At 39.4% G+C, this 19,101-nt stretch overlaps 1 protein-coding gene across 1 annotated transcript; it reads right to left on the bottom strand.

Moving 5' to 3' along the window:
- abcb9 (ATP-binding cassette, sub-family B (MDR/TAP), member 9) lies at positions 1-17,841 on the bottom strand. The gene is made up of 11 exons (XM_061730498.1): positions 16,663-17,841; positions 13,200-13,314; positions 9,704-9,834; positions 9,393-9,598; positions 7,902-8,099; positions 7,656-7,784; positions 6,720-6,908; positions 4,817-4,990; positions 3,580-3,739; positions 3,273-3,409; positions 1-2,125 (listed from the first exon to the last, which is right to left on the bottom strand). The coding sequence occupies exons 1-11, from the start codon at positions 17,330-17,332 to the stop codon at positions 1,808-1,810; spliced, it is 2,427 nt and encodes an 808-aa protein (XP_061586482.1). The 5' UTR covers positions 17,333-17,841; the 3' UTR covers positions 1-1,807.
- Between the last annotated feature and the right edge of the window lie 1,260 nt (positions 17,842-19,101).

Genomic DNA, 19,101 nt, shown 5'->3' with positions numbered 1-19,101 from the left:
TTTTTGAACCAGACTCTAAACATGTTTATTTTTGCAGCAAAGTTAGACATTTTAACATTGGAGTCAATGTTCCTTTTTAGAGTCAGCTTCCACCAGCTCGTCGATGAACTGCAGTTCTTGCTACCTCCCGGTTTAGATTCAGCCGGGAAGATACATTGTTGGCATTTGGTCATGGTGCAAAGCCAAGTCTTCACTTTTTACTAACCTAGTTTTGGGTAAACACAGTGGTCATTTATGATTTTTTTCCACCAAAACAACATTTGAAAGGGATATTCCAGAGCAAATGTTTTCCGGCAGCTTTGCAGCTCCTTCCGTGTGGATTGCCTGGAGGAGCTGGAAGCCATGGATAGCTTTGACCGACAAAGGGTACAGTATGTGTGTTCCAGCTGCCGTCCTGGTACTGCTCATTCAGTGCAATTTCATCATGGTCCCATGCAGCACAAGGAAACAAGAAGCTTCAAAGCCTCTCCTCGACCTCGGGGCATCTGTAGGTGAGGCCACGGAGGGATGTCCAGTCATTTTCACAATCCTTGTTTTCTTCCCAGCAGATGATTTAATGGGGTTGGAGTCAGCCACTTATCTGCATGTTCTCTTTCTCAGTTTGTTGTTACAGCGTTGCCAAGTTAAATCAATGAGGTGAGTAGATGTAAAAAAAATAAATAGGGAGTAAGGGTAACCTTGCTGAGCTCTGGGTCTGTGATGTCACAGCGTTCTGCAAATCTCAATCGCTCTCTGAATGAGTTGAAGCTGCCCACGAACAAAACGATCAGGCTGTCTTTTGTCAGAGTTTCTTCGGTGGAAGTGTTCTCAGACACCCAAATAAATGTGCCCAAGGGAAGAAAATAAAATAATTTAGTTTAATAATATGTCCCCTTTAAAAAGAGGTCGCCGGTGCTTGGTGTCTAATAAATAGTCCCAATGGTTCCAAGGAAAGTGGATAATCCCAACAGTTATTTTTTTCCACTGCAGAAAAAAACTGTAACAACTATGCACAATGGATTTATGTCAATTTATCGTATTATACCTTAAAGGTATAATACGGAGATGGTGGGCCCAACACATCCTGCAGATTCACCTCCTGCTTCATGGCCCCTTCTGCTGAAAGATCAGCGTAGCGTAAGTCATGATATAAACATGTTTGTGGGGAGAAAGAATACAACCAATATGTTTTTACTGTGTTTCGTTGCATATACTTTTCAATTTACAGTACTTGATACAAATACATTCTCCATCTGTAGTGTCCTGATTTACCCTCCACGTTACATCTGCTCCGTGCTTCCGTCCAGCAGAGAAAAGCGCCCGTCTCCGCGCTTATTCTGCCAACAGCATGTTCACTAAAAACAATGTCTTCCAATGAAACACTGCACTTCCTCCACTGTGGGAACGATGTAAAGGCAAAACTAAATCCTGAGGAAAATCTTCAAAGATATTCCTCATCCTGAGGAATATCTTTGTATTGATAAATATGAAAACGGTACATCGACAGCAGCATGTTGTGTTTTCTTCAAGCTGATTTTACAGCTAATGTAGTAGCCATTCATTCAAGTTTTTTGTTTGTTTTCCAGTGGCGATGCCATCCCTTCTTCATACTTGTTCATACATTCAGCTAGGTACTTCTAGCACAGTAATGCCACTGGTTTTGTAACTAGACAGACTCCCCAGTGAAACATTCCTGACCTTGGAACTTGGTTGTGTGTTTGGATGCATGTCATGATCTAAGTTGTTTCCTCTCTTTGCCAATCACAGTACTTAAGCTGAATGGCTGACTAGCAACCACCTGTCCAGTGTCACTTCCTCGCTCTCCTCCTCAGTAGCGCATGCTGTGGTCAGACTCGCTGGCGCCGCTGCTGCTTTTTCTTCTCCTCTGGCATTCTCCGTCAGACGTCCGGCGGAGGTTTTTGGACGGGTTGAGGACCTCGTCCCCGGTCTCGATGCCCAGGACCTGCCTCTGCACCAGCTTGCAGTACAGCCCAGCGTTGGCCATCAGCTGGCTGTGGGACCCCTGTTCAGCCACACAGCCCTTGTCAATCACAATGATGTTGTCCGCCTTCTCCACCGTGCTGAGCCGGTGGGCGATCACCAACACTGTGTGCTCCTGCATGATGTTGTTCAGGGCCTGTTGAACCTGATTCACAGAGCAATAGGACAAATCAGCTAAGCCATAATGGATCCTTCTCCTAAGATAGCACGTATAGAGGGAATGCACATGACGTCACAGGGGCGACTTCACAGCGGGTTACACCCACTGAGTGGTAGCGTAAACTCTCAGTTTGAGCAACTCGAAAACATCTAAAATGGGAAAGAGCTGTTGTGGGATCGACTGTACTCATAGATTTAGCAGGAGTTTTACAGACTGAAGAAAAATAAGCTTAAGAGAGAGAGAAATGGGTCACTGCAAATCACAGAAACAACTGGATTTCAGGCACCGAAACGTGGATTTGCGGTTCCCATTTTGTATCAGGTAATGTTGGATTTTTGGGTAGCTAACGTTAAACGGTCAAATCATAAAGTTCGGTGTCCCCCAACAAATCCTGCCTTGAAGTAGGATCAAGCGTCAAGACTTGATGCTTCGTGTATTTCCCCGGCAGAAATTAAGTACATATACAGGACTGTCTCAGAAAATTAGAATATTGTGATAAAGTTCTTTATTTTCTGTAATGCAATTAAAAAACAAAAATGTCATACATTCTGGATTCATTACAAATCAACTGAAATATTGCAAGCCTTTTAATATTTTAATATTGCTGATTATGGTTTACAGTTTAAGATTAAGATTCCCAGAATATTCTATTTTTTTGAGATAGGATATTTGAGTTTTCTTGATCAGCAATATTAAAATAATAAAAGGCTTGCAACATTTCAGTTGATTTGTAATGAATCCAGAATGTATGACATTTTTGTTTTTGTAATTGCATTACAGAAAATCACAATATTCAAATTTTCTGAGACAGTCCTGTATAAATATCAGGAAGCTCGATTCGTGGCCAAATATTAATGTCCATGGACCACTGGTTCTTGGGGTAACTGTAACTTTGGGGTTGACTGCACTGTCAAGTCCAACTGCCTTTAATTTAAGCCGATAATCGGCTGTTATCCCGTCTTTTCCACTAGCTGCAGCCATTTTTGCTGATGTTTTGCCACTCGAGTAAGGCGAGTAAGGGGGCGTGGTCCAGTGGGGAAGTGACGTCAATGCATTCCCTCTATACACGGCTATAGCCAACCTTTGCACTCTAGTTGTCATTGAGATCGGACAGACGTGGATCTTCACTTACGATATGTTCACTTTCTGCATCCAGAGCACTGGTAGCCTCGTCCAGGATCAGAACTCTTGGGTTTCGGATGAGTGCTCGCGCAATGGCCACCCTTTGTTTCTGTCCCCCTGACAACTGCGTGCCCTTTTCTCCAACACCTCAGGGGGAAAAGAAACAACACAAATCAACATAAGGTGTTAGTTGGTGCATTTGTTAGATTTTCCATCTGCCCAGTTCTGCAGCTGTGTCTTCTAAGCTCGGAGGCCATTTTCATTAACACGCAGTGTAGCACCGACTCTCTTACTAATGAAAAAGACTTAGTAATTACTTGTGTCAAAGCCCTTAGGGAGGGCAGCGACGAAATCATGAGCATTAGCCTTGACGGCAGCCTGCACCACAGCCTCCGCGGGGATGTCAGTGAGTCCGTAGGTGATGTTCTCTGTAACCGTCCTGGCGAACAGCACCGGCTCCTGGCCGACCAGAGCCACCTGCAGGCACACGATAACAAACAGAGGCTTTAGAAAAATGACTTAATCTGATGACTGATTGTTGTATTCATCTACAAAGCCCAATATTAGGCCATTTTCTGATTCTAAATCGATTCTCATATTAATTCCTAAAAATCGATTCGTATGTCTAAAGATCGATTTTTTTTTCATCATTACAACTTTTGGTATTTTTTTGATTATGCCCAAAAAAGGAATTTTTTGTTGGACACAAGAATAATTGGTGCGATGTTTTTGCCTTTAAATATGTTTAAAGGTATGAAAACATTAAAGTTTTCAGTTATAATTGCATAAATTGTCTATATTTCATTACTTTATATACTGTCTTGGGGTTACATTTGCATAAAATGCTAACAACCAAATTCTCAAAAATTAAAAACCGAAATAGACCAAAAATTGAAAAAATTTAAACGGAATGTGGTAAAAATGAAAAGCGATTTCATACGTCCTCTGTTTGCTGCCCTGGATCTGTTTAGTAATTCTGTCCCACACAATGTTTCTGAAGCAGTTATATCATTATTCTGTGATTGGTCCTTACAGCATCATGAGCTGCCAATACTTGCTGTTTAATCTCAATATAATACTAGTATTAATATGTTGCATAACTACAGTCATATAATTCAACAGCTCAAAAAACAGTTTTAATAACACTAACCCAAATCAATATAGAAATCACATCAAATCAAATCTTGATCTTGATTCAGCATTCCTATATGTTATGTTCAGGTCTCATTGGGTCATTCCACAAGAGATAATAGATCTTTTGTTATTCTGAGAAATGATCACGGTCTTTTTAATTTCAAACCACACGCTCTTCCAGATGCATTGCAGTACAAAAGATAATTTAACGTCTGTTCTGCTTTTCTTGCAACACGGACGCACATACTGTCCAGTCCAGGAATACACCAGAGCCGAGCTGGATGATGCTCGGATTAACTGCTGAAAGGCTGAATAACGCTTTGAAACAAAAGTCTTAACACAGTCTGAGGCGGGTAAGAAAATGATAGTGATCTCAATCCCCTCTAGCGTGTATTAACTGTAAACGCGATGTTGGTTCACCTTGGAGTGAAGATAGTCGTGCTGGAAGGTGTTGACAGGCTTTCCATCCAGCAGCACTTGGCCTTGTTGTGGGAGGTAGAAGTTTTCCAGCAGACTCACGCAGGAACTCTTCCCGCTGCCTGAAGGCCCCACCAGGGCGGTGACCTCACCGGGCCGCAGAGTAAACGACACGCCCTGCAGAAGGAACCACTCAAAAGCTGATTTTTGTCCAGTAAGCAGGTACCTAGGAGGTATTTGTATGCTACAACACTTTACAGTAACTATAGGCCAATATCAAATCAGCCATTTTTGGGGAAAATCATTGAAAAGGTTGTTTTCCAGCAAATCCATGCTTTTATGATGCAAAACAACCTTTTTAACGCATTTCAGTCTGGATTTCAGGCACACCACAGCACTGAGACTGTACTCATCAAAGTCCTAAATGATATTCATCTGAATAATGATGCAGGCAAATCCTCTGTTCTGGTATTACTGGATCTCAGTGCTGCATTTGACACAGTTGATCATAACATTCTTCTCAGCAGATTGGAAAAGTGGGTGGGACTTACCGGCACTGTGCTTCAAATATTACTTGCAAGATAGGGCCTTTTTTGTGTCAATTGGAAACCATGAGTCTAAGAGAACCAAGATCACATGTGGGGTTCCTCAAGGGTCTATTCTCGGACCGTTTCTATTCAACATCTATATGCTACCGCTAGCTCAGATTATGGAACATCACAACATTTCCCACCACACTTATGCCGATGACACACAACACTATATTTCAGTGTCACCACATGACTACAGGCCCCTGATCTCATTGAGTAACTGTATTCACCAAATCAATGAGTGGATGTGCCAGAATTTTCTCCAGCTAAATGCAGAAAAGACAGAGGTGATCATTTTTGTCCCTAAAAATGAAAGATGAAAGATCAACGCTCACCTTGGCTCCATGTCATTGACAGCTACAAATCAAGCCAGAAATCTTGGCGTAATTATTGACTCAGACCTGAACTTCAACAGCCATCTAAAGTTTATCACTAAATCTGCCTATTACCACCTAAAAAACATTGCTTAATTTAAGGGGTTTCTGTCTAAACAAGACATTGAAAAACGTATTCATGCATTCATTTTCAGTAGGTTGGATTATTGCAATGGCATCTTTACAGGCCTTAACAAGAAATCAATCAGGCAGCTGCAGCTGATCCAGAAGCTGCCGCCAGAATCCTTACAAACACCAGGAAACTGGACCACATTACACCGGTCATGAAATCACTCCACTGGCTTCCAGTGAGTCAAAGGATAGAGTTTAAAATCTTACTGCTGGTCTACAAAGACCTGAATGGTCTTGGACCAAAATACATGCTTGATCTGTTAGTTCCTATGAAGCTCCCAGACCCCTGAGGTTCATCTGGATCTGGTTTGTTGTGTTTCCCAAGAACCAGAACCAAGCAAGGTGAGGCAGCGTTCAGTTATTCTGCTCCTCACCGGTGGAACAAACTTCCTGTAGACCTGAGGTCTGCTCCAACTGTCAGCTCCTTTAAATCAGGACTAAAAACATTACTGTTTACTGAACCGTACTCTTAAATTAAATACCTGCTGTACTCTACTGCCCTTATTTTTAACAGCTTGTGCTTTTTATTATTTTACTTCTTTTCTTATCATCTTATTCTTAATTTTTTCAATCTTATTTGTTATTTACTGTCTAATTATGTCTTGCTGCTTTTAATGTCAATGTAAAGCACTTTGAACGACCTTGTGTTGAATTGTTCTATATAAATAAACTTGCCTTGCCTAAATGCATAAGTGCTACCTGAAAGAGCGGATATATTTGAAGGAGAAGGCGGAGTACCAACCTCTGTGTCGTGTGACTCTTCACATAGTAATTATCAAGAGTGTTGGGGCAATATCCGGCAGAACAAACCTGAAGGATGTTAATCTCAGGGCGTGTCGGGTAAGCAAAGGTGATGTCCCTGAATTCAACCAGGCCGCTGCATATGACCGGAGTCTCCGTGCCCTCGGCCGGGTGCTCGGGCTTCCTGTCCAGATACTCGAAAACCTTTTCAGCAGCTCCAACTCCCTGCATGAGGCCCGTGTACACTGAGGCAATGTTCTGTAGGTGAAGCAAGGCACGACTTTCAATTTCAATCTGCACAAATAATGTTTAAAGCAAAAAATCATTCACTACCTGATAACATTCAGAAATTATTTATTGGGAGGGAAGGGGGTTATCATTTAAGGGGAAACCTAAACTTCAAATCTTTATTTGTGCGTACAACAAAAATAAGTTTTTGTGTATCAGTTTTTGGAATCAAACTGTGGAATGATTTGAATTCGGAGTTAAAAGAATGTACAAACATAAAACAATTTAAGAAGAAATATAAAGACACAGTTTATTTGAGGTATAAAAGTGAAGACTGTGTTTAAAGATTAGCAGCTGAGTGTGTTTTGCTATTTCGTCATGTTGTTTTTGTATGTTTGTATAGATATACGTATTATATTTATATCATAGTTATATTTATATCATAGTCACATTATATTTATATCATAGTTACTGTATATTATATTTATGATTGAGCTTACATTTGGTATTAAACAGGTTATTTTTGTAAAAATGATATATATTTATTTATACAAATTAGTGTATAGTAGAAAACGTAAATACAGGCATATAATTTATGTTTAGTTGTGGAAAGGGGGTGGGATTAAATAAGTTTATACTTCCTCCCACTCCTTTTCGAACATGTAACTGAAATATGTTTTTTGATGTCTTTTTCTTTTCTTTATGAGGTGGAATGCCCACCTGTATTTGTTTCTCTTATCTTTTTCTCTTGTTTTTTTTTATACATGTTCCACACACCTCAAGACATTCTCCCAGCTCAAGCATGTATATGAAGAAAGAAATCAAGGCGCCGCTGCTCATCTGCCCGCTGACCACGAGGTGGCCTCCGTAGTAGAGAATAGCCACTTCAAGAGCGAGCTCCGAGATCTGCAGAACACACACACACACTCACACACTCTGCTGACACTCGTGCACTAACGTGTACGTGAGAGTACAGACACCTGCCACCAGAGGAGGGTTTCTGTGGCCACTGCAGGCACCTACACTAGTGGACCACACGTAGCAGGCGTACGCCAGGGCCTGTTTTTTGTTCAGCTGGTACATGTCGTGGAGCTTGGCGCAGTAGGAGTCGGCCTCCCCGCTCTCGTTGGCAAAGCTCCGGACGGTCCGCATGGCTGAGATGGTTTCTTCAGCAACTTTATTGGCCTCTGCAAGGGTTGTCTGCACCTCCTTTGTCAGTTTCTGGAACAAATAGTAATCGTAACAATATTAAATAGCACTCTACACTAGGGATGGGCGGTATGGACTAAAAAATGTATCACGATAATTTCTGGCATTTATCCCGATAACGATAAAAATGACGATTAAAAAAATACCAATTCAACTCCACCTTTTTAACTATAAATCTATCTCGCTCTCAGATCCGCCATATTTGTTACACAAAAACATATCAACGGGAATTTATCCTCTTTTCTCGCTCATTTCTTTCTTTCTTTCTTTCTTTCTTTCTTTCTTTCTTTCTTTCTTTCTTTCTTTCTCTCTCTTCCTTCTCTGAGTTGGCAGGCTGAGGGGAGACCACTTTATACAGGACTGTCTCAGAAAATTTGAATATTGTGATTTTCTGTAATGCAATTACAAAAACAAAAATGTCATACATTCTGGATTCATTACAAATCAACTGAAATATTGCAAGCCTTTTATTATTTTAATATTGCTGATCATGGCTTACAGCTTAATATATTCTGAGATATTCTATTCTTATATTCTGAGAATCTTAATCTCAAACTGTAAGCCATAATCAGCAATATTAAAATAATAAAAGGCTTGCAATATTTCAGTTGATTTGTAATGAATCCAGAATGTATGACATTTTTGTTTTTTTTAAATTGCATTACAGAACATAAAGAACTTTATCACAATATTCTAATTTTCTGAGACAGTCCTATATATGTTAAAGCAAGAAAAAACGTGTTTTTCATAATAGGTCACCTTTAAACTACAATCTGGAACTGATTTAATTATTTTGGGATATTGTAAATACTAAGTATTAACTGATTTTGAATTTGATAGCAGTATTTCACAACATGACTGGACGCGACTCCAGAATGAAATTCCCTGCGTGGGATCAGGAACACTCCAGTCTCTGGGTCAGACAAACGTGTCCTCCTTGAACTAAAGTTCATTAAAAATGGACTGAGGTCAAACAGAAGTCAGATCAAAATAGGATTTGATGTAGTAGTCTACGCTCCCACACTTCTCCCCAGTTGTGAAGGGCTCGTCGTTGTGAGATGAGCGGATGCTGCCCCTGGTAAACACCGGCCTGTCTGCAGTTTCTTCAAGATGTGTTACAGCCATCAAATTCAAACGGGACGTTTTTTTATTGGTACAGTTCTTCAAAATTAAATGTTGCTTCTGTTGTAAATGGGTGATTATATGATGGATTTAAATTGCCCCTGTTGCCCAGCTACATGAGGTCCGATGTGATTTGAATGAGATTACAAGAGATGGCTGAAAACAGACAGAAAAGTGCATTGCCTTGTAGTAATCGCCGTAAACTTTAGAGACGAGGCCGATGAACGGGAATCCCATTATGGTGACCATCGTGAGCTTCCAGGACATCCCAAACATGAAGATGAAGATGCCGGCGCCTTTGACGGTGCTCCGCAGGAACACGTTGACGTTCTGAGAGATGAGGTCGCTCACCTGGGTGGTGTCGGCCGACAGGCGGGAAAGGATGTCGCCTGCAGGGTGACGTGGGTTTGTTAGAGGGACGTCAGAGGAACGCAGGAATCAGTTACGCACATGGAGGACTTGGAGAGCTTTGAGCTGCTTCCACTCCACCTTACCGGTGTGGTTTTCGTCATAAAAGGCTATTTCTTGCTTCATCAGGTGTCTGAAGAGGTGACTTCTGAGTCGAAGGTTTAATCTTGCGAATGTGAGGGTGAAAACTCCTCCTCGCACTCCCATGGCAAGTGAACTGGGAGGTAAGAAAACAGAAGACGGTCAGGTAAAGGAGGGCAGCGGTTTACAGAAAGACTAAGCAGAGAAATATGACATACACTGCAAAAACTCAAAATCTTAACAATAATATTAATATAATATTATTATAATATTAATATAATGTAATAATTTCACCCTATAATGTAATAATTTCCTGAAAATGTAATAAAATTTGCATTTAACTCAATAAAATGTAATAAAATCCAATAATGTAATAACTTCACCAATAATGTAATAACATATCCTGACTGATATTGTAATAACATTTTTACCAATAATGTAACACCTTATTACATTATTGGGAATTTATTACATTTTCAGATGGATCTTTTTTTTTCTTCCCAAAACTGATAATGTAATACTTGACAAATGATGTTCATTTTCAGTCCAGAGTTCTACATTTTGTGTTTAAAGTATCTAAGAATGTTATATACACTGGATTTGAAACATCAGAATGACTATTGGGTTAAATTGCAGACTTTGAGTTCCATGTAATAAATTCCCAATAACGTAATAAGGTATTACATTATTGGTAAAAATGTTATTAAAATATCCGTCAGGATATTTTATTACATTATTGGGGAAGTTATTACATTATTGCGTTTTATTACATTTTCGTATGCGTTAAGTGCAAATTTGATCACATTTTCAGGCGTCATTACATTTTCAGGAAATTATTACATTATAGGGTGCTACAAGCCTTAGTATCTGTTATTATTGCTTCTTAACTCTTTTTCCGAGCCCACTGCCTTTCCTCATGGTGCCTTTGTCTTTAGTCATCCATTCTGTCTTTCTCATTGCCATCCATTGTGCAATCACAAAAAAAGTACCTCACACAGATAAGTGGTTTGTAGAGTTCCCTGTGATTCTGCCTCTTTAGAGGGACAGGTAGGTGCAGCCAACGGTTAGAATTAGTCACCAGGTAAGTTGTCATTTCATTGAGAACCTGAAGGATGTCATAAGTTTTGCTGATTGCTCAGTCATTACCAGAAAAATAACTTGTTATTTGAAAATTTTCACCTGTTTCAAGTAAATTTTCACTTGAAATAAGTAGAAAAATCTGCCAGTGGGACAAGATTTATCTTCTCATTACAAGCAAAAAAAATCTTGTTCCACTGGCAGATTTTTCTACTTATTTTAAGTGAAAATCTACTTGAAACAGGTGAAAATTGTTGTTTTTTGAGTTTTTGAGTCTTGTCTTAAGTGTAATGAGATTTGTTTTACTAAAAATTTGACATTTTAACTAGAAATAGGACAAATATTCTTGTTAAGATTTTGAATTTTTGCTTGCAGTGTAGTAGAAGCTGAGAGCTTCTGGTGTCACACTGGTGTTCCTGGTGAACATGTTGAATGGATTATCTGAGCACTTGCTTTTACTCCAATCATTGTTGTTTAGTCTGAAATCATATGTAGTCCCCAATTAGAATTCAAAGTTGAAACTTCAATAAAGTTCAATAAAGTTAAAATTTTTCTTTTTTAAATCACTGGATCATCTTTTAAAATAATCATGATTCAAATGTTAACTGAAATAATTTTGATCATGTTTTTTTCCAAGATCAAACAGCTCTACTATTTGTCAATTTTCTTGATATTTATCAGTTGTTTGGTTATTTTCTTTCAATTAACTTTCTTAATCATCTAATGAGCTGGGTGACATCATTATTATCAGATACAGACAAAGACACAACAATACTAATACTAAAGGCTTCAGAATAATCGGGTGAATCACGTGAGAGGAAGGTTATCTTGGGTTAATATTTCCTTATCCTTCCTTAGATGTATTTAGGCAAAAAAGAGCAAAAAACTGAACACAAGAGAATCATATTCCAAGCTCAAACACATCCTGCGATGTGAACAGGCGAGGTTTCTAGAAAACATTGCCATGGCAACGCACCTCAGTATGACGTGACCCATTAGTGATGCTGTAAACCTGAAGTGTTGCTGAATCTCCAATGCTGCTTTTCAGTCCTGAGGGTTTTACTACAAAGCAAGTTTAATTAAGCTAGGCTTTCTTTAAAAGATGGTCCATTTAGCATCAAATATTCTGTGTAATATAGTAACCTCTCAATGCTGCTGCTAACGTGGGGCAGCTGCACAGAAACCCCCAAACGTGCAGGTCTCACACTGAATATTCTCTGACATACATTCTGGTCTGTACGTGATTTATCTATTGAAATCAGAAGTTTGCTGGTAAATCAAGACAAAATGTGAAGGCATATTCGACCTTAGTGCATCCCATAGTAACAGACCCCCAGTTGGTGTAACTGTGGGTATAAAGCTTCTCTCCTGGCTTCTCATTCGGCTCCGCAGGTTTGGATGGTTTAAGATTTCTCTGGTCAAATGTGTTGATTTTGGACTCTGGTTGAAATTAAACTACTGCGTAAATGTACTGACTGAGTTTTAAGATGACTATTAAATTACTGAATCTGTCATTCGTTCAACAATCAATCTGACGTGAGACATCAATACTCAATACTTGAGTGCCTGATGACATTTAAGTGCTTTTCCATCACGTAGCTGGTCATTAGTTCAGCGTGGGTTGCCATGGAGATCTAGCCAGTGGAAATAAAAGACTTTAGTTTCCCGGAAAACTAACGCTGGCTTTACAGGACTGTCTCAGAAAATTTGAATATTGTGATAAAGTCCTTTATTTTCCGTAATGCAAAAATGTCATACATTCTGCATTCATTACAAATCAACTGAAATATTGCAAGCCTTTTATTATTTTAATATTGCTGCTCAAAACTCAAATATCCTATCCCAAAAAATGAGAATATTCTGGGAATCTTAATCTTAAACTGTAAACCATAATCAGGAATATTAAAATAATAAAAGGCTTGCAATATTTCAGTTGATTTGTAATGAATCCAGAATGTATGACATGTTTGTTTTTTTTAATTGCATTACAGAAAATAAAGAACTTTATCACAATATTCTAATTTTCTGAGACAGTCCTGTAGATTCTGCAGACCTCCCAAACCTGCTTATAGCTTCTCTTGTCTCAAAGTTGAATGTAATTGTTTAGAGCAGGGGTTTTCAAATCCAGTCCTCGGGCCTCCCTGCCCTGCATGTTTTAGATGTTTCCCTTCATCATCACACCTGATTCTAATTAATGGTCCTAATTAGCTTGTCATCAAGCCCTGCACAATTCTGTTGATGACACAGCCACTTGTATCACGGTGTGCTGAAGCAGGGTAACATCTAAAACATGTAGGGCAGGGAGGCTCGAGGATCGGAATTGAAAACCCCTGGTTTAGAGAATGTACCAAAGATCACATCTTTGCCTCGCTCCCATCAACTCACAGCGGCACCACCATAGAAAGCCCACCTGTAGATGCTCACCTGACCAAAGCCAACGCTGCCAGGGTGACCACCGGTTTAGCAAAGTACTCCATGCTCTGGTGAACAACGATGCTGTCGATGGCCTTCCCATAGTAGTAGGGAATGAAAGCTTCACCTGAAGGGAAAGCCAGAAATCACAAGACAGCATTAGAATGGGATATACATTTTTCAGTCCATTTGGGCACAAACACATTAGTGGTTAGTAGTAGTGAGTGTTGGGTTCTACACAGCCTGCAACTGTTCACTATACTATCTATACATCTGCTTTAGTCGTGTGAAAGGAGCTGGCCACACCTGTGTTTGTAGATCAGGGCAGAACTGAACCCTCCCGTCAGCCTTTATGATCTACAACCATGTTCTCAGTAGGGATGGGCAGTACGGACTAAAAAATGTATCACAATAATTTCTGGCATTTATCCCGATAACGATAAAAATGACGATAAAAAAAAATACCAATTCAACTCCACCTTTGTAACTATAAATCTATCACCACATTCAGTCTTTGGAGCCCCCAAATCACTGCTCTAAAAGATACTAAATACTACTAAACTACACCAATTAAATTGAATTAATAAAACCCAATTAAATGAGTTACACCTGTACTGCAAAACTGTAATGACTCAAGCTCTCAGATCCACCATGTTTGTTACACAAACACGTCATCAACGGGAATCTTTCTTTCTTTCTTTCTTTCCTTCTTTCAGGCTCATGTCCGTCCTTCCTTCCTTCCTTCCTTCCTTCCTTCCTTCCTTCCTTCCTTCCTTCCTTCCTTCCTTCCTTCCTTCCTTCCTTCCTTCCTTCCTTCCTTCCTTCCTTCCTTCCTTCCTTCCTTCCTTCCTTCCTTCCTTCCTTCCTTCCTTCCTTCCTTCCTTCCTTCCTTCCTTCCTTCCTTCCTTCCTTCCTTCCTTCCTTCCTTCCTTCCTTCCTTCCTTCCTTCCTTCCTTCCTTCCTTCCTTCCTTCCTTCCTTCCTTCCTTCCTTCCTTCCTTCCTTCCTTCCTTCCTTCCTTCCTTCCTTCCTTCCTTCCTTCCTTCCTTCCTTCCTTCCTTCCTTCCTTCCTTCCTTCCTTCCTTCCTTCCTTCCTTCCTTCCTTCCTTCCTTCCTTCCTTCCTTCCTTCCTTCCTTCCTTCCTTCCTTCCTTCCTTCCTTCCTTCCTTCCTTCCTTCCTTCCTTCCTTCCTTCCTTCCTTCCTTCCTTCCTTCCTTCCTTCCTTCCTTCCTTCCTTCCTTCCTTCCTTCCTTCCTTCACGTACGTCGTGCGTGGATTTAAAGCAGAACCATAAATCAGCTTTATACAAAAACATCATCAACGGGAATTTATTGTTTTTACCGTGAGATGAGAAATTCTTACCGTGGGGAATTTTTTGGACGGTTTATCGTGAACGGTAAAATATCGCCCATTCCTAGTTAACAGTAAGTCTACCTTTTCCAGGTCAAACCAACGGAACAATTACATATCAACTAGATTTGTTGAAAGAAAGAAAGAAAGAAAGAAAGAAAGAAAGAAAGAAAGAAAGAAAGAAAGAAAGAAAGAAAGAAAGAAAGAAAGAAAGAAAGAAAGAAAGAAAGAAAGAAAGAAAGAAAGAAAGAAAGAAAGAAAGAAAGAAAGAAAGAAAGAACAAACTGATGCAAGATGGAGACAGGTGAAACAGAGGCTTTACAGTATCAGGGGACTGCTTTACTGTACATTATCACCTATTTCATAATCAGCACATGCTTGCATCAAGTGGTAAACGATTATATAAGCAAATCTCAAGGCCAACGATGATTTCAAGACAAGCATGAGCTAATATGTAACATGTTCATCACCAATAAACGCCCCTGCTTGCATGAGGATAGACAACATACATTAGTTTCTGTCTCTCAGTTCTTATTTCTCACCTGTGGGGCAAGAAAAACCAATGTCTTTTTGTTAAAAAAAACAAATGTTTCCACTAAAAGTACCCAAAAGCAGAAAAAACACAAATGATTACACGACTGCACAGTAAGACATCACAGGTGAAGGTGGTCTCAGGTTTGAATCACAGATTAACTCAACTCATCCCAATCTCCGTTCCCCAGCACACCCACAATACGAGACATAAACACCTTATAGGGAAAAAACTTAAACTTGTGGGAGCAAGTATGAGTGTTGTGTGTCGGGGAACACAGATTTGGAACGAGTTGAATGATGAGCCTTAAAAAGTCAGTCCATCTCTATATTCAAACACCAGTTAAAGAAACAATTGTTAAGCTCATATATATAAATGTACACTTTGGGACCACTAAATGTTTCATGTTAAGTGTTTGTAATGTGATATGTTATAATGTAAGTGGTAGTCTAGTATAATGTGCATGTTGTATTGTTAAGTGTGTATATAAGTGCAAGTGCATGTATGTATTCCTGTCTACTGTATTTATGTTCATTGGCTCCTACCATAAGCTTTTGATAGCTTCTCCAGGAGACCAATTTTTTACTCTGGCACTTTACCGTCTAAACTTTGAACTGCTAAATGTGAAATGTGTGTAATGTATTCACTATTGTAATATATGTAAATGTCTAAGATCGTGTTAGTATGAAGATTGATGTGTCAGGTTGTTCTCCTGTTCCTTCTATCTTAAATAGAAGCAAAATAACAAGAACAGAAACTTTTTGCACGCTTTATTTGTATTTGTTCTAACTTGTTGTTTAACTTGTCTTTCTTTTATATTTTTAGCCGGGGGACTGCCAATGGAAAAAATTGGGTGCATTTGCATTTTTAAATTTTAAATGTACTGTATTTTCTGGACTATAAGCTGCACCTGTATATAAGCCGCACCCGCTCTATTTTTTAAAAAATAATAAAATATATATATATATATACAAGCCGCACCTGTATTATAAGCCGCACCCACTCTATTTTTTAAAAAATAATAAAAAAAAATATATACAAGCCGCACCTGCACATAAGCCGCATCCGCTCTATTTAAAAAAAAAGATATGCAAGCCGCAGATATTTATGCTGTTAGATTAGATATTTACTACATGTACAGAAGGATTTTGAACTGTAAATGATGTACATGTTTGTACCTAAATAGATCCTTTCCTAACAGTGTCTTTTAACACGACAGCAACTTTGCTGATTAAAACGGGAACCAAGAGAAAATAACCGGTATTTATTTATCTATTTATCTGTTTGAAATCTGCTTCTACCTACTTCTATTTGCTAAAGAAGAAGTAGCGTATTCTTCTTTGCATTTATTTTGTCTTAGTTTTGATTGTAATACCGGTTAGAGCGCCCGAGCGGTGGAAGAAAAATCCACAGAATAGCCGCACCTTTGTATAAGCTGCACAGTTCAAAACCTATGAAAAGAATAGCGGCTTATAGTCCAGAAAATACGGTATATGAATGTACACTGTCCCTTCTCAAATAAACTGAATTGAATTGAATTGAATTCACATGTGTGAGTGTGATTAAATAAATCAAATCAATCAAGGACACTCACACACTGCAGAGATGAGCAAGAACAGGGTGGCGAGAGAAAGCACTCCCGCATCCTTTCTGCAGTAGGTGAGCAGGCGTCCCAGGGTCGCCCCAGAGCTGGTGTTCTCCTTCGCCTTCTTGTCCTTGTCCTGCCTCCCTTCCTCCTCCTCCTCCTCTCCAGCTGTCTCCACCAGCTTCTCAGTGTCCTCGGATCCCCTTCCTCCTCCTCCAGAGCGGCTGCTGCCACTGAGATTGCTCACCACTGACTTGGACTCGTGCCCCAGCTGCCTCCAGAGCAGCAGGACGCCCAGCGAGGAGGCACAAGTCCAGCCCACCAGGCTCAGGAACCACGGCTGGTGTTTAAGGGATTCCTGCTCGCTCAGCATCAGCATCTTAGCCAGGGCGTAGGTGATGACGACCATGCAGACGAGGAGGATGAGAGTGAAGGACTTGGACACCCTGGCCGGGCCGTCCTGCCTGTTCCAGGACACCCCGATGGAGGCTCCCAGCAGCAGGGAGCCCCTGAGCAGCACCGTCCCCCACAGGTCCAGGGCAGACTGGAGGATGTTAAAGTCCAGGGCATCTTTCAGAAATATGCTCCTGTGTGATCCGTGGATGTACAGCACGGTGCTGATGACACTATCCAACAAGATGTACAACACAGTGCAGCACACAGCTACTTTGGCACCCATGCTGCTTATGACAGTCAAGTTCACTACCAGTCTCTTTACTGTCCCAGACACAAACCTGGAATTTCAAAATATAACTCCAAGGGATTTGCAGCTGGACTACACTGTGTAATAAATATAATCTAAACTAATATAGGGCTTTAAATTAAGCATCGGATATTCTAAAAAAGATAATTTAAGAATTTAAAAACATATACATATTTTAAATATTTCTTTAGGCTTTTATTTTGAAAGGATGCGTCCCGTTTCCAGCAGCTCTGAGAAACCCAACACCAACTACCTACGGAAATTAGTAGAGCATTAAATTGTGCAGCGTTAGGTCACAAATACTTTCATGTCTGCTCGATCCTCCGCGGTCCAGACGGGTGTCCAACCAGAATATTTACTAATTTATACTCTTTCCCCGTTTGAAATACAGGAGAGTGAAAGCAGCATCTGCATGTCGCCTCAACTAAAGTAGGTTACATGAAATAACGCGAGCAGACCTGTCAGGTGGAGAGCGGCGTCAAAGATCGTCTCTGCAACAAGAGCTCACAGTAGGTAAGAGGTCAAACCGTAGACATATATACGTCAACGTCGCCGCCATATTGGATGTGGCAAGACTGCGCTGTAACTAATACAAGTGAATGGACTTATTTTCATAAAGCGCCTTTTCTACGAAGAAATGTACGTTTTACGTCTCATTCACACGCACTAATATACTTGGGAAACAGTTATGCACCAAATATAATATATTGAATTTCTTCAGATGGCAAAAATAAGAACTTTATTGATCCCACATAGGAGTAATTCATGTTATGTCAGCTATAGAGAACAAGTTAGTGCCGAAAAACAATATATATCCCCCCTCACAAAAATAAGAAAAATAGAGAAACATTTTCTCATCAACAAAACAAATTAAAAAATTTTCAAATAACAAAATAACATATTTGAACCATTTTTCAGACAATAAAATAGCATTTGAACCATTTTTAGACGATAAAATAACTGAAAAAATCTGAAAAATTGTTCAAATATGTTATATTGTTACTTGAAAAATGTTAAATATGTTTATGTAAAATATGCTTTGTTGATGAGAAAATATGTTTCTCTATTCTTCTCATTTTATGTATCTTATCTTAACCATTTTTTTCTTAAAATGGTTCAAATGTTATTTTATTGTCTGAAAAATGGTTAAAATATGTTATTTTGTTATTTGAAAATTTTTTAATTTGTTTTGTTGATGAGAAAATATGTTTCTCTACTTTTCTTATTCTTGTGAAGGGGGATATATATTGTTTTTCGGCACTACCTTGTTCTTGTTCTGCTGATATAACATGAATGACTCCTATGTGGGATCAATAAAGTTCTTATTTATGCCATCTGAGAAAATAAATATATTATATTTGGTGCCTTCTTCCAAAGTATATTATTGCGTGTGTGAATTAATAAATGAGACGTAAAACGTAAATTTCTTTGCAGAAAGGCGCTTTATGAAAATAAGTCCATTTACTTGTATTAGTTTACAGCGCAGCCTTGCCACATCCAATATGGCGGCGACGTTGACGTATATATGTCTATGGGTCAAACAGTTCAAAATAACGCGACCTGGCGCAAAGTTTTCAAAATGTTGCATTTACTTGACTTATCGTGGTATAAATGGGACGTTTGTGGCGTTACTAAACTTCCCCTTTGCAATAAGTGAACAAACTGAAAATAATTTCAAAATGACTGTACAGCGGATTTAACTCAGTGTGATACCTCCTTTTATTTTGGCTTCTCTGACGAACTCT

This window comes from Cololabis saira, chromosome 9 (assembly GCF_033807715.1).
Source record: "Cololabis saira isolate AMF1-May2022 chromosome 9, fColSai1.1, whole genome shotgun sequence".
Lineage (NCBI taxonomy): Eukaryota > Metazoa > Chordata > Actinopteri > Beloniformes > Belonidae > Cololabis > Cololabis saira.
This window is presented reverse-complemented; position numbering and strand designations above follow the sequence as displayed.

Coding starts and splice junctions, on each gene's coding strand:
- abcb9 (XM_061730498.1), bottom strand. CDS start 17,332: ATGGGTGCCAAAGTAGCTGTGTGCTGCACTGTGTTGTACATCTTGTTG. Junction 13,315..16,662: donor CTTGCTCATCTCTGCAGTGT/GTGAGTGTCCTT, acceptor CTTTCCCTTCAG/GTGAAGCTTTCATTCCCTAC. Junction 7,785..7,901: donor GCTACGTGTGGTCCACTAGT/GTAGGTGCCTGC, acceptor TGTGTTCTGCAG/ATCTCGGAGCTCGCTCTTGA.